At 36.2% G+C, this 16,845-nt stretch overlaps 1 protein-coding gene across 1 annotated transcript in view; it reads right to left on the reverse strand.

Moving 5' to 3' along the window:
- Positions 1-16,845, reverse strand: part of LOC132547667 (cytochrome b-245 heavy chain-like) — a 35,453-nt gene that overhangs the window by 10,309 nt on the left and 8,299 nt on the right. Inside the window, exons 2-11 of the mRNA XM_060211454.1 lie at positions 16,241-16,336; positions 14,951-15,061; positions 13,549-13,636; positions 7,963-8,117; positions 5,305-5,405; positions 4,847-4,927; positions 2,983-3,106; positions 2,257-2,349; positions 971-1,105; positions 528-646 (exon numbers count right to left, since the gene is read on the reverse strand). Of these exons, the coding sequence (XP_060067437.1) occupies positions 528-646; positions 971-1,105; positions 2,257-2,349; positions 2,983-3,106; positions 4,847-4,927; positions 5,305-5,405; positions 7,963-8,117; positions 13,549-13,636; positions 14,951-15,061; positions 16,241-16,336 (1,103 nt within the window). The remainder of the gene's footprint in view (positions 1-527; positions 647-970; positions 1,106-2,256; positions 2,350-2,982; positions 3,107-4,846; positions 4,928-5,304; positions 5,406-7,962; positions 8,118-13,548; positions 13,637-14,950; positions 15,062-16,240; positions 16,337-16,845) is intronic.

Consider the following 16,845-nt stretch of genomic DNA (forward strand, 5'->3'; position numbering starts at 1 on the left):
TATCTCTCTCTATATATATATATGTGTGTGTGTAGTACTGTACCAGGTTCTTGTTTTCTTTAGTATCTCTCTCTATATATATATGTGTGTGTGTGTAGTACTGTACCAGGTTCTTGTGTATCTCTCTCTATATATATATATGTGTGTGTGTAGTACTGTACCAGGTTCTTGTTTTCTTTAGTATCTCTCTATATATATATGTGTGTGTGTGTGTGTAGTACTGTACCAGGTTCTTGTTTTCTTTAGTATCTCTCTATATATATATGTGTGTGTGTGTAGTACTGTACCAGGTTCTTGTTTTCTTTAGTATCTCTCTCTATATATATATGTGTGTGTGTGTAGTACTGTACCAGGTTCTTGTTTTCTTTAGTATCTCTCTATATATATATGTGTGTGTGTGTGTAGTACTGTACCAGGTTCTTGTTTTCTTTAGTATCTCTCTCTATATATATATATGTGTGTGTGTGTAGTACTGTACCAGGTTCTTGTTTTCTTTGTGTTCTAATGCCTGTATATATGTACACTACCGAGGAAGCTTCCATTGCTCCTGGACTTCTGTATCATCCACATGACAAGCCTTGGCCAGCGCTTCTGTCCAGTCTCCCACTCGTCGGATATGAACAGAGAAATAATCATCTTCAGGAGCCTGCCAACAGAACACATAATCATTCACATGACCAGACATGTTCTTTGCTATTTTTCAAGTTTAATCCAGACATTTACAGTGAAAACAGTTCAAATGATTCTGACCTTTGACCTTTATATGTGACCTTGACCACAAGGAGAGTATCTTTCATACCATAACTGTATGCAATGATCATCTACTGTAGAAGCTCTCATTGTCAAATCTGTCTGTAGTAACGGGGAAATTAATATTTGGTATAATAAAAACTTCCATGTGACACCTACAACTATCATGAGACCTGGTAGAAGAGAGGCTACACATTTACTGATAATACATGATACTTACAGATGTGAGAGTGAAGGGATGCCACTCTAGTTTTGATATTGAAGGACAATGAAGGAATATGTACTGCCCTTGACTCATCTTAAAACCCTTCCTCTGCATCTGTAGCTGGAACACCTTTGATGGATGCTTCACCACCTGTACAGGTGAAATCAACACATTAACATATTATTGAACAATTAATGACAGGGCATCTTAAACAGAAACACTTTATTCATTAGGCAGTATAAGCTCTTGCCTGGCAATAAGCCCACCAAGATCGATTGCTGCTCAGCATAGTTACAAACAAATATACAGTTTGATTGTCCTGAAATAGCCCACTCAGACACCCTGACTTTGAGCTAGACTTAATATGTTGGCCCTCTGGATTTATTGTCCTGTAATAAGCCCACCTCAGGACTTTGACTCAAGATTTTAAATGTAAGTCCTCTGTACTTATTATTCTTTAATAAGCCAACCCCCTGACTTAGAATAAAAAAAAATTGTTGACCCCTGGTGACCTGTAAGAAGCTGACCCCTGCCCTTGGGTTAGACTTTATATGTTGATCCCCTTGATGTATTTTCCTGTAATAAGCCCAACCCCTGACTTTGAATAGGACTTTGTCTGTTGGCTGTCTGGGCTTATTTCAGCATAAGTACAATAATGACCTCCATTACAGATTAACTCCTCTAGTCTCATATATTTTCAAATCTGAAATAGATCACACCTGAGCCCACGGCTAGTCGTACAAGTCTCCAATATCATCACCAGATAGCAGAGCCAGCATTTTTTACATGGACAATAACTCCTCTATTTTGCAGGTATTGATCTGATCCCAAAAAGTTAATCCATAATTTTTTAAGACACATATAGATATTACTCACAATGTTAAACTTAGTAAAGATTGTTGCTATATTGGTATTGTCACCAGCTGAATCAGCCACTTGGAAGGATATTTTAATAATTACTATTACATGAAACAGATTAAATGGTTCATGATACTAACTATTTGTTAATGGCACAGAATACATTGTTATTACAATGTTGTTAATTGTCATGGAATCATACAGGAGTTTTACTTATAAACCGCAAATTACATATTTTCGAGAAATTAAAGTATTATCGTTAACTTGTATCATGGTCATGAAATTTAACTATATCATTCTTAATGAACATGTTACAGCAAACTTTTTACTCCAATCCCATCCAAAAATAAAACCCTGCTATATGGTATCAGGTGTATGCTTACATGCCAGTGTCTACATGTTAACATAATTGTCTAAATTAATCAATATAACGTAAAACTCACCTTTGTAATCACTACCCTCTGTTGACTTCTGTAGAATCGTATGATCCTCTCTATAACATAGAGCAGAGCAGGTCCAAGGGTCCACTTCCAGGCCTGATAAAAACACTTTCATTAATGCTTTTGTGTTGAATTCATTAACAAAACTAGGATAATTGTACTGATAACTGATGCAGCATAACAATAATGGCAACATAAACAGATTTCTCTATAATATGAGGTTATTAAAATTCTTACATATATATGTATCTTTAGTATAAAATACGTATGGAATTTCACAAACAGAACAAAATTTTTTCAACCAACAATACAAGAATATAGATTATCTATCAAAAACCGAAGTCAATTGTCTGCAACATGAGAAACAGCCAGAACAGTAGTTACTCAAAATTTGTGTCTGAGACACATAAACATGACATGCTGACTTACACACCTGAGTAGGACTTACACACGGACTTACACACCTGAGTAGGACTTACACACCTGAGTAGGACTTACACACCTGAGTAGGACTTGCCAACAAATTGTGTCTAAGACACCCGAGTAGGACTTACACACCTGAGTAGAACTTACACACCTGAGTAGAACTTACACATCTGAGTAGGACTTACACACCTGAGTAGGACTTACACACCTGAGTAGAACTTACACATCTGAGTAGGACTTACACACCTGTGTAGGACTTATAATAAATAAACAGGCAATGCCAACACAACAAGCAGAACTTACATTGGCTGGAAGTCCTTCAAACACAGGGTTTGGACATTCATCGATTTGATTCCATTCATTAAACCTTTGGAAACATTGCTCTGGGTTATGGACATCTGTGTTTGACTGGCGCCTTACAACACCCCTGAAACAAAGATATTTGTCAGTATAAAACAAACTGGCACCTCAAAATACCCCTGAAACAAAGATATTTGTCTTTGAAAAACCAAAGGAAACATTGCTTTAGGATTTGTCTTCATCCATAAAATATCTGATAAAATAACAACAAAGAAACCATTTCAGAAATAATTTAAGATCTGATATGAAGCCTCTATAAATATTATGAATGTTTGTACTAAACAAGAGGCCCATGGGCCTTAACGGTCATCTGACAAAAAGCAAGCCAAACCTAGAAAGTGGGTTGAGGTCATTCATTTGAACAAACTTGGTAGCCTCTCCTCCAAGCATCTTACAGGCCCAATATCAGCACTCATGGACTTTTGCTTGTTGAGAAGAAGTCGTTTGTATATTTTAACATATTTGACCCCTGTGACCTTGAAAGTGGGTCGAGGTCATTCATTTGAATAAACTTGGTAGCCTTTCCTCCCAGCATGCTACAGACCTAATATCTGTACTCATAGACTTTTGCTTATTGAGATGAAGTCCTTTGTATATTTTAACATATTTGACCCCTGTGACCTTGAAAGTGGGCCAAGGTCATTCATTTGAACAAACTTTGTAGGGCTCCATGCCAGCATGCTATGGGCCAAGTATTAGCCCCCTAGGCCTTCTGGTATTTGAGAAGAAGTTATTTAAAGATTTTAACATATTTGACCCCTGTGACCTTGAAAGTTGTTCAAGGTCATTCATTTGAACAATCTTGATAGCCCTTCATCCCAGCATGCCACAGGCACAATATCAGCAATCTGAGCCTTTTGGTTATTGAGGAGAAGTCGTTTAAAGATTTTAACATATTTGGCCCCTGTGACCTTGAACGTGGGTCAAGGTCATTAACTTGAACAAACTTAGTAGCACTTCATCCCAGCATGTCACAGGCCCAATATCTACACTCTGAGCCTTTTGGTTAATGAGAAGAAGTTGTTTAAAGATTTTAACATATTTGACCCCTGTGACCTTTAAAGTGGGTCAAGGTCATTCATTTGAACAAACTTGGTAGAGCTCCATGCCAGTATCCTCTGTGCCAAGTATTAGCCCCCTAGACCTTCTAGTATTTGAGAAGAAGTTGTTTGAATGAAAAGTTTACGCACAGCGGACGGCGCACGGCGCACGGCGGACGACGACGGACGAAGCACGATGGCTATAGGTCATCTTGACCTTTTGGGTCAGATGACCTAATAAAATAGCCCTTAGACAGAAAATATATTTGCAGGGATTCAATTTCCTTATATTTGTGGTAATTAAAAACTGCACAAAATTAAATACACAGGAAATGTTTTTACAGTAAATTAAAATTCCAGGAAGTGAATGTACATGAAATCAAATTTCTGTTTTAAAAAGTTTGCCCCAGTCCCTATCACCGACCATGATAACTGCAAAATATTACAATATATCAAAATATACAACTATAAAGAACATTTAATAGATGGATTCAATATGTCTTTCCTAGAACTGTAAATATTATACAGTTTGAATCAAATTTCAGATAGATATTATCACAAGATGAAAAAAGTGATGTGAAAAAACCTTTTCTGTGTCATTTGAAGTCCGCTCTGTCTATAGTTTAAATTCATGATGTCAAAATATAACTTGAAAGTGAGTGAAATCTTTTCATAGCAATTGTTTAATAACACAATAGGTTAATTGTTTGTGTTCATACGTAACTTCTTGAATAACATCAACAATCATGTGATCAAATATTACTCACTGGACACCATGGACAACAAGGCCGATGAAAAATATGACAAACAAATGATGAGTGAACCAGAACACTTCAAAATAGGATCGTCTGAAACAGAGAAGAAATTTTACATCATCCTACCAAAATAAATATGATTAAAGCGTATTTCTGTTCACTTCACTGCCATGTAAAGTAAATACATGTGTACAAACAAACTGCATGTTGGAAATCAGTGATATTAGTAATCAATAAAATATCTTAGGTAAAAACATACAAATTAATGTCAAGGTAAAAAAAAGAATAAATGACCTTCTAACAAAATTTACAACAGTTAGATATCAAGCCACATGTGTATTATGACATGGATTGTGTTCATCACAGTAACTGATATTTGATTTGATTTTGCTGAAAAAAAATTGCATACAAAACAAAATGTTACTATAAATAACCATTCTTTGGTCAAGTTTCTGGTTACATATACAAACCTGATTAATTCTGTAGATGATGTTACCATAACGATCAGGGCAAGAGTTATAACTATCCCACTGACACCAGCAACCACCTTTAGTGTTTCAAGTATGACATCCTGTAAGTATCAACATTATTTACAAATACAACATCCTGTAAGTATTGATGTGCCCAAGGTCAACATAACTCTCAATCAGAGAGATCCGTTCAGTACTTCTTCAGTAATAGGGATAACAACCTTTACTAGGCAAAATCCAAGCTGGCTGCCACTTGCCCCCTTTTTTTTCTTATCAGTCCAAAATCAAATAGGCACCACTAGGGACCAAGAGGAACCTATACATGAAACTTGAGAAAGATCTGTGCTGTAGTTCCCAAGAAATAGGGAAAACAAACTTTCAAAGTCAAATCTAAGATGGCCGTCTGTTGGTCATTTTGTGTTTCTGAACAGTCAAAAAATCAAGACACAACTAGAGACCATCATAGGGAAACCTATATATGAAATTTAAGAGATATCCATACAGCACTTTTCAAGGAATAGCAATAACAAAATTCATTGAAAAAATACAAGATGGTCACCGGTCAGCCATTTTGTTTTATCTGACCACTCCCAAAATCAAACGTGCAAAACTAGGGACCAAGGGGAACCTACATATGCAATTTGAGAAAGAGCCATTCTGTACTACTCCTCAAGAAATAGCGATAAATAAATTGCTTAAGGACCCACCACAGCAGGACATATGATGGTGGGCTAAAAATCCATGATGGACACCTTTCAGCCTTGTTATTTTTCTGATCAGCCCCAAAATCAAATGGGCACAACTAAAGATCAAGGGGGACCTACACAAGAAATTTGAGAAAGATCTATGCAGAAATTCTTTAGAAATAGCGATAACAAATTTTCAAAGTCAAAATCCAATATGGCCATCTGTCAGCCATTTTTTTTTTCTGATCAGCCTAAAAATTAAACGAGAACAACCAGAGACCGAGGGGAACCTACACATGAAATTTGAGAAAGATCTAGGCAGTAAATCCCAAGTAATAGTGATAACAAACTTTCAAAGTCAAAATCTAAGATGGCCACCTGTTCCCAAAATTAAATGAGCACAGTTAGGGACCAAGTGGAACATACCCATGAAATTTGAGAAAGATCCACCCAGTTTTTCTCAAGAAATAGCGATAATATTCTGTATGTATCAATGACCCCAAGGTCAACATCACTCAGAAATATTATATCCTATAAGTATCCAAGAATGAAAAACGAATATTAACGCAGAGATCTTAAGCTAAAATTCAAACAGAGACATTGACTTCAATTCTATATCACAAGTAAATATTTTAAAAAACTGTGACTGCTATTACTTTGCTATTGATTTTCTGTGACTTGTTATCCACTGTAGAGTAATGATATAATATTCCTTTTTCTATTTACAACACAAACATCTCCACACACAAAACTCCCATCTTTCAGTCCACATTTCTGGATTCACAGCTCTCAGTCTGTGATCACATGTTTACTTTTTGTTGTCCATAAAACAACTATCCCTCTGAACACAATTAGCGTTTACTTATCATAACTCATCTCAATGACCACACACCAAATTCTGTACATAAGGCAGTGTTTAATTTCAATAATCACTTTCCAAACACTTACTAGTGAACCGCAATAGAATCAAGCCACATTACCTTCTTAATAATCACTCTACCAATTCACTGCACTTCACTAGACACCCTTCCTGATTTACACTCCTGACCTACACTGACATTGCTGGCTTATAAGCCAATTAATATGAATCTACAGGACAATCTTTCAGCTTCCTTGTCTAAATGTCTCTCCCCTACTCTATAAGATGATGCTCTTTCACTGGAAAAATGCATATTTTAAATACATATACTGTAACACATTGCATCTAGCTTCCAAAAGAATCCCAGTGTGACTACAGAAATTTAAAATGTTCTAAATATGCATCTTTATTGATATGTTTAACAATTTTACAGACTTTCACTTCAGATATCACTAGAAGGCTGCTACCCTTCATGGTCCTTCTATGCATCTTATATGATATAACATATAGCATGTGTACAAGGATTGAAAGAACTAGCAAAAGTTTTCTGTAATAAAACTCCTAACTTATATCTGTCTGACTGAGTTTATATTAAAGACATACCTATTCTGTTTATAAATGAACACTCCTTTCTTGTGATCAATTCAACCAAATCAATCCTTTCATCCATAAGAAATGAGGTGACATCCAACCCTTTATTTCTTTATTTTGTCTGTCTAAAGCAGGTCCCAGCCAAACCTGAGTTTACGGTTTCGTAGATATAATGAAGGTTTCTTCTGTTACCTTATCTTGATTTGCTTTGTCACACAACTCGCATCAAATCCCTATTTATTAAAACTGAATACCCCATAAGGAGCAAGTTGGAATTGAATATATTTTCCGTTATTTTCTCCTAAACAAAACTGCCTTATACAATATACATCTTTCACTAAGACAATGTTGAATCCCCTTAGCCAACATGTGATCCAAACAACACTAGTTAAAATCCCTATAGGTATATGTCTTTCATTTCCCCTATTTACACCCTTTCATTCAAGGATAAAAAATAATTTGGACAAAAAGTTACAGAGTATATTATTCTGGTTGTTGAGAGGTGATTAATTGTGTCCATACCCCTGTATCATCCCTGATAAAGTTCAGGTAAGTGTTGTTGTTTTCAGGTCCTAGTGCATTCAGGGCTCGTAATAAGTCCCTGTCCTCATCAGAACGACTGTTGTAGGATTCAAAGTATCGTTCAACATTAAAGATGTGAGCTCCTGTATGAATAACTGAAACAAACAACACATAGATACCCTATAGAAATACATACATAGCTGTATGTCTTAAAGCATGGGGATAGACTACAACACACGGACAGCATGCAACAAATAGACAGCCTACAACATGTGGACAGGCTACAACAGATAGACAGCCTACAACATGTGGACAGGCTACAACAGAAAGACAGCCTTCAACAGATAGACAGCCTACAACATATGGACAGCATGCAACAAATAGACAGCCTACAACATATGGACAGGCTGCAACACGTTGACACGCTACAACAGATAGACAGCCTACAACAGATAGACAGCCTACAACATATGGACGGGCTGCAACACGTTGACACGCTACAACAGATAGAGAGCTTACAACAGATAGACAGCCTACAACATATGGACAGCATGCAACAGATAGACAGCCTACAACATATGGACAGCATGCAACAGATAGACAGCCTACAACAAATAGACAGCCTACAGCATATGGACAGCATGCAACAGATAGACAGCCTACAACATATGGACAGCATGCAACAGATAGACAGCCTACAACATATAGACAGGCTGCAACACGTTGACACGCTACAACAGATAGACAGCCTACAACATATGGACAGGCTGCAACACGTTGACACGCTACAACAGATAGACAGCCTACAACAGATAGACAGCCTACAACATATGGACAGGCTGCAACACGTTGACACGCTACAACAGATAGAGAGCTTACAACAGATAGACAGCCTACAACATATGGACAGCATGCAACAGATAGACAGCCTACAACATATGGACAGCATGCAACAGATAGACAGCCTACAACAAATAGACAGCCTACAACATATGGACAGCATGCAACAGATAGACAGCCTACAACATATGGACAGCATGCAACAGATAGACAGCCTACAACATATAGACAGGCTGCAACACGTTGACACGCTACAACAGATAGACAGCCTACAACATATGGACAGGCTGCAACACGTTGACACGCTACAACAGATAGAGAGCTTACAACAGATAGACAGCCTACAACATATGGACAGCATGCAACAGATAGACAGCCTACAACAAATAGACAGCCTACAACATATGGACAGGCTTCAACACGTTGACACGCTACAACACATGAACAGCAAACAACTAATGGACAGGACACAACACATAGTCTACAACATGAGGATAGTCTACAACACATGGACAGTTTACAACATAAGGACAACCTACAACATATGGACAGGCTTCAACACGTTGACACACTACAACACATGAACAGCAAACAACTAATAGACAGGACACAACACATAGTCTACAACATGAGGATAGTCTACAACACATGGACAGTTTACAACATAAGGACAACCTACAACATATGGACAGGTTACAACACATGGACAGTTTACAACACATGGACAGTTTACAACATAAGGACAACCTACAACACATGGACAGTTTACAACATATGGACAGAGCCTACTACATATTGATAGGTAACAGTTACGCAAGGTTTGGAAAGCTTAATGGTTTTATTACACACACAATATAAGGTGTCATCATTACACAACTAGAATTAAGCCTAACTGCTGTAATGCCTCCTTCCTGTGCATTACAACCAGATTTATTATTTTCAACTATTGCACAATATAAAAGCTGTCTGCATGACTAATTCACATTACCTATCTAGCTCCAAACTGTTGTGTTTATGATAAACATCAGCTCCTTTATGTAAAATTATTTAATATTGGGTCAAGGTATTCTGTTATGAGTCAGAGGTGAGGCAGTATTAAATAGCCTGTCTTAAATTTATTTCCATAGATGGAATTTTTAAACACATAGTAATAAATAGGTTGAATTTTCAAGTTAAATGGTAAAAAGGTTACCTGTGTATGATTAAGGAAAGAATATGCATGCACTGTACATCACCATGTGTGGTATGAGAAAAAATGATTGTGGGCATCCCTTCCAGATCAAGGATGAGTTCTCTGTTGACATGGCAGAAAGAATATCGTCTGATGCTTTCCATAACATGTTCAAAGGGGACAACTAAATGTGTTCCCCATGCAGAATTAGGTGTTTTAAATGTCTTCCATGTCTTCTACTAAATAACAGAACATTACAGGTACCAAAAGTGATCTGCTACATGACTCTATTGCAACATTTGGAATCTTGATCTTTCTTTCCATTGTTCTCTTTTTCCGTGTTTTATTTTCCACCTTAGGTGTCCTGTTAACACCCATCTTTATGTGACCCTGGCTATTGTGAAAACATTTAACCCCATTCAAACAAGAGGCCCAGGGGGCCTGCATCACTCACCAGGCTAATTCAGTTTTTCAGCCATTTAATAAAGAATTTCAAACAAGACAAACAATTTCTGATGTAATTTCCCTAATTGCTCCCAGTCTTGTGGTCAAACAGAGGTCAGATTCACTATTCATAACAAAGAAATTGATAGATTTTCTCTATTTAGCCCTGCCCATCTAGCCCCAAGGAGCTGAGACCCATGGTTTATGCAAAACTGATTTCATTTCATGCAAGCATGACTCAGCTCAAATCTGGAAAATATCCCACAATTCCTGCCACACCCAACTTTCACACAAAATTAGTTCCCCTTCCACAAGAATGCTTTAGACCAAATTTGATCAAAATCCATTCAGTCGTTCATTAATAGTTGCAATATATAGTAAATGTTGACATACGATGACAACAAACGACCGACAACTAACAACCCACAATGAATGATGGACAGATGATGGACATATGCACAGTAACTTTACAATAAATAATAAAAAGTATACATAAGTAGTCCTAATTATATATACCAGCAAAGCGATTTACACAAAATGCTATGCAGACTCTAGGATATGAAATACTTTTCTATATACAACCATATTTTCATCTCAAATGTTTTCAAATATTTTAATTCACATAAATTGAAATAGTAATCCAATCAAACAGTCTAAAAATACATATATTTATGATGAAATGCCATTATTATTTTTTAGCTATAACTACATGGGAATAATTCATAAAGGATCATGACTAACACTACCAGTTGTCTTTGTAACCATAAGAGTATTTCTTGTACTCATCAAAATGGCTTCCATCCAACAAATATGAGACTGTTTGTACTGAATCATTTTTTTCCTTAATTTTATTTATTTCAGTTTACCAACGTAAATCAAATAAAAAACCTACATAATTACAATAAGTCACTAATATCAATACAAACATTGAGCTACATTGCTTTATATATATGATAAAGATAAACATGAGAGTGAGACTGTTAAATGCCTAACAATCCAAATTTACTTTCCCCAACAATTTCAACAGTAACAGAAACTGATGAGAGCTCCCCAAAAATAACTTTAATGGACAAAACTTTTAAGAAAGGGGTAATTAAGGGGTAACAGGTCCTGAATTTGGTATACTGAACCTTTCCTGAGTATGATTAATGTATACACCAAGTTTCATGATCCTAGATTTCATGCAAGCAAATCTATGATCATGAAACAAAGTTTTAACAATGGGCAATAACTCTGTACTAAGAGGTCATGGGCCTTGACATTGCTACACAGTACCTTGCCTCTGTATGACTGATGTATAAATCACATTTCAATATTCTAACACAAAATCTTGACAAACGGTAGTAACTCTGTAATTTAGGGGTCAAAGGCCCTTAATTTGGTACACATTACATCGCCTTAGTATGTCCAATACAAACACCAAGTTTCATGATACTTGCTTATCTATGTGCAAAGTTATGCTCCAGACACAAAAGGAGGGACCGAAAGATATGGTGGTGATTATATGCTCCTCCAAAAATATTCCTGTGGAGCATACCTCTTTAAAAAAGATGTGAAATGATGAATAATGGTAATACAGTTTGTTGGGTTGTTGTAATATCTTAATTATCTTCTAGCCATCAGTAAATGAAACCAGACTCTGATTTTCATGGCTGACCATGTAGGAAAAGGTATAAGGAACTGTTGTTGGTCACGATATTGTGATACATGGCTCAGTCAATACCGAAATTATTCTGGAATGTCACACACCTGTGCGGCTATCAAGTCAGTTAGCCAGGCTAATCCTACATATGCTTAAATCAGTTAGTTCACCTCAATGATTTATCACCTCACTAAATATTTTCTCTGAAGTCATAAAAACATAACATCAAAGTAAAGGGTTTGGTGGAATAGGAGAAAATAATCATTTATAAACAAAAAAACAGATTTTTATACAATGTATTTGTGACTAGGTGTGTCATTGTAACTTTATATCTAGTAATCACTTTTTACCTGGATGTAAGAGGTATCATATTAAATCTACTCTCCAGCTCTGTGTGTAGAAGGAAATTGGAGGTGTCAATGTCTTTTTGGCTGTGGGAACTCATTAGAACATTACCCTCCAAACAAATTTTGATAAAATCTACAACCCTAACTTCCTGTTGAATAAAATTAAAAATGAAGTCTGCAGAATCATAGCTCTAGCTTTCCCTTCCTCAAAACACTAAAACAACAAAGTGTGCAAAATCGTTTACACCCCCCTTCCAATCCCCCCACCCCCTCATCCAACAAAAAGACCACTGTGAGAGAGAAATAGTAAAATCAGTTTGAACATTGAAGCTAGCTTACAAATCTTAGTGTTTTGCATATATTTCACTAATTTTTTCACTGATTCCAATTTTCTATATTTGATTCAAATCATTGTCAAGAAATTTTAGAAAGTATATAACAACAGCTGAAGAAGAGCTCTGTGCTACAGATTAATTTATGCCTGTCCATTGCCAAAAAGAAATACATTATTGTATCGTAATGTATGCAAATGTGGGCATGAAAGAATACTTGCCACTGAGAAAGCACAAGATCATGTCCTTATAATAATGTGTACCACATATTGAATGAAACTGACTGAAAACTGAGAGATAGGATCTACATCTATGACCAAAACGAACACAGGACAATAATTCTCCCAAAATTTGTTGAGTCAAAATAACATGCTAAGGGTACATTGTTCTGAAAATAGCATACCAAGGTTGTTTGAAAACTGCAAAAAAAGGAATCTCTGGGCAAGACTAGATGATGAAAAAAAGTGCAACAACTCTTCCAAAAATTGTTGAATTAAATTGCTGCTCAAGAAAACACAATAACATTTCATGCATGGTTACAATGCCTACTAAGTTTGTAAGAGATACCCGGTAAGTTGAAAACAGCAAATTAAAGGTTTACAATAGAAAGATGAACAACAATGTCCCGTCAACATTTTTGACAGGTGAAAAAAACAGTGGATCTAGATATCATTGAAACAAATCTTTTCAGATATGCAAATGAATGTAACAGCATGGTAACATATATATTTTACTGTTAGGATCATGTGGACTATTCACTGGCCTAAGGTGATGATCACTTCATGGTTACATGTAGTAACTGTTATTTACCTGTCTGTACGACAATCATATAGGCTATATATCGATGGAAAGTGATATGTTTATCAAGCTGGCGTCTGATGTTTGTGTTACAGCAAACCTGTAGAAATAAACAGTAGAGTTTTAACATGTCATAACTAGTAAGTCACACATTAGGTTTATAAACTACATGTTACATCTATTTTCTGAAAGGATGTCAACAAAAGGGGTTAACTCCCTACAAAACCTCATTAATGCATGGACGACCAACCTCCTTGACTCCAAATTATTTCTATCTGTCAAATATGCTATAGGAGTAATAGTAATAACACAGGTTTTAGAAGAAATAATGTTACCATACCAACTAACTTTATCGAGCCATCAACAACTGATTCTTCGGAGAACCTTGACTGGGTCAGTCACTAAAGCATGAAACCATTCTGTTTGTGCATGTAGTAAGTTGGTACTATATTTTTCTTTTGAGCCTTATACATTTTACGTCAGGCCATTTTCTTAAACACATACATACCTCCATAATATCCCCCACCCCAACCCTCACCTGATAAATTTGCACTGGTAAAAGGAGGACAATTCTGTCTGATACAATAAGCCCATATCTATCTATTGCAGTTTAGTAGAAATGCTGACATTGTTCTGTAATAAGAATGTGTTCCTCTACTCTGAATCAGAGCTAATAGCCCTCCTTCCCCACCCCGTCTCCCTGCCTCCCTGGGACAATTAGAGGATAGTTAAGCAATGAGTACATATAAGGTAACAGACATTTGCATATAAACACAACAGTCACATTTCTATAGAAACTGTATTGGCCACGTGTACTACTGGTAGTTGGATGAAAGTTTACTTTTGATAACTACAAAAAATTAAGAAAAGCCTAACCTGAAACCAAGCTATACAATTACCACTACCTAACCCACATTCCGTCACTGAACCTGCAAGTCACTGGAGCAGAGAGTTTGTAGATGGAAATATTTATGACTATAGGTGTAATTATCATGATTATGGGTAATAAGGCACACAATAAAGGTAGTGGAGGATATATACAGGCTTACCACTCTCATAACAAGGTCATCAATTTTCTGATCTGAACATTAATAGTTGGCTTCAATCTTTAAAGGAAAGTGAGAGGCCAATTGGGCCTGTATCACTTATTTGAACTACTGATAACAAGATAAAAATTTCTGTCAACTGCAGACCGAAGTTTTTTAAGGGAAAAAGATTAAAAAAATCTTGGCAGAGACCACAAAAACAATAGTTTAAAATGTGTTGTTGTTAACATTGATCTGATGGAAATCTAGAGTAGAGAATGACTTGCCAATGTTAGAATTAAGATCAGCCAAAACATAAAGTTCAAAACCTGTTTCTGCAAATATGGGAAATAGTCTCTTGTCATTGAAATATTGATCTTCATACTCACCCTGAAGGAGCTCCTAAGGAAAGAGATGAAGTTTCTACAAACAGGCAACAGGATAAGCATACAGTTGAGGTTGAGGGACGCAGCACTGGCTCGGGCCCAAGCCAGGGCAGGCTGAGAATACAATGATACAAGGCAATATTACATAAATGTTCACAAGTAATTACTGTATTCAACCTTATACAATGTAAATACACAATGCACAATGTACAAAGGGTGTGCTTAGTAAAACTTTTATAAAATCTCTTTGGGTGTGAAACTTCGGTAGCAAAGGACAGAACTATGTTGCATAAAATTGTGAAATTCAGTAGTATCACTTATTACTAGACAGAAGGAAAAGAATCAAAGCACTGAATTTTGTATTGAATCATAGATACTAAGATAACACCAACATTGTGCTTTTAAAGAAAGTTCATTAAAAGTTCCTGATGAAACCCAAAAGTTCCGGCAAAACCCGTCAACCAATAAATAAATAAGAAGAATCATACATCCCAAGCTTGTTGCGATTGCTCTTTATATCTTAGCTGTATTGTATCAGTGACACAGGAAACCTTCCTGGTCTTTATATAAGAGCAGCTTTTCCCTTTCTAAGACCGTATGGTGCATTTGGGATAAGTGTGAGAGGTGCACTTGTTAGTCTTACAGTTACATATAACTTAACACAATGTGAATGAGATTCTTAATGTGTCAGTTGAGTGTGTAAAACAGATATTTTATGCCATCAACCTTTAAGGAATCTGATAAAAAGTAAATCTGTCTCATAAGCATGACCAGACCAGCACAGAAATATGGTATTACACAGAAATTCTGAGAATTATAAAAGGGAAAACACTAATTCATAGATAAGGACTGTGGTGATCTAAAGGGGCACTAGCTATTAAGTAGTGCCTCTATAGCCAAGGCTAGGATCAATACAATACAAAACATCATGTAGTGATGGGGTTAAACAGGAGGGAGGTGATGGGGATGGGAGGGGCAAAATGACACATCAGAAATACATGTGTGAAATTAGAAATCAGTGTTATATACTACCAGGAATAAGGAAGTGAAATCATGTTAAGGGTTCCTGTTTGCATATCTGGGGTTGTAACATTGTACTTCCGGCGGTAGGAATTATCATTAGGACAGGTATATAAATGTATTGATGAAATAAGTTTGTAATTTCACAGAAGGCAACAGAGACAGACCACCTACTGTTCAACAGAATGAGAAGAAATGTGAACGACCTCTTGACCTGTGTGTATATATATTTATGTATTGCTTTCAATTTAACTCCAACGTGGTAATGCTTACCCCCAGTATTCTCCTAGTGTAGAAGTACTCTATGGATTTATCAAATCTCAAATATGCTTCCACAAATATCCCAATGTTTGCACCGATCCATAATGCCTGAAATGATAAAGACAAACTTATTATGCTGTATAATGTATTCATACATCTATTTGAAGTGTTATAGATAACATTTGTCAGTCAGTATCACAAACAAGATTTCCACGGATGTGTTGCCTACCCAGCAAGGTTTCTGAAGATGAGTTTTATGAAACAATGTAGCCATAGATACTCATTGTATTTATCCCATTTATGTATATGGCCATTTGTTTGAGATGTGATGAATAAACTTGCAGATTAGATGTACAGTGTCAAAGGGAACTGAATTCTGAAAGTATGTTCCTTATTAATACAACATAACGTTTTCATTTTACTTCTGATTTTTTAAAGATAGTTTGAGATATGAAAATGCTAATTTCCATTTACAGTGTATATGTATCAATATTTGTAATGTGAAGATGAGCTTTGACCTTTGGACCTGAAAAGCATTACCAAGCAAACACTTTTGGTAAGGAAGCATTGAATGAAGTCTGAGCTTGGTCTGTCAAAGTGAACGCAAGTTATTGCAA

This window comes from Ylistrum balloti, unplaced genomic scaffold (genome assembly GCF_031769215.1).
Source record: "Ylistrum balloti isolate Yb309-2 unplaced genomic scaffold, AGI_CSIRO_Ybal_v1 Utg369972, whole genome shotgun sequence".
In the NCBI taxonomy this organism is placed as follows: Eukaryota; Metazoa; Mollusca; class Bivalvia; order Pectinida; family Pectinidae; genus Ylistrum; species Ylistrum balloti.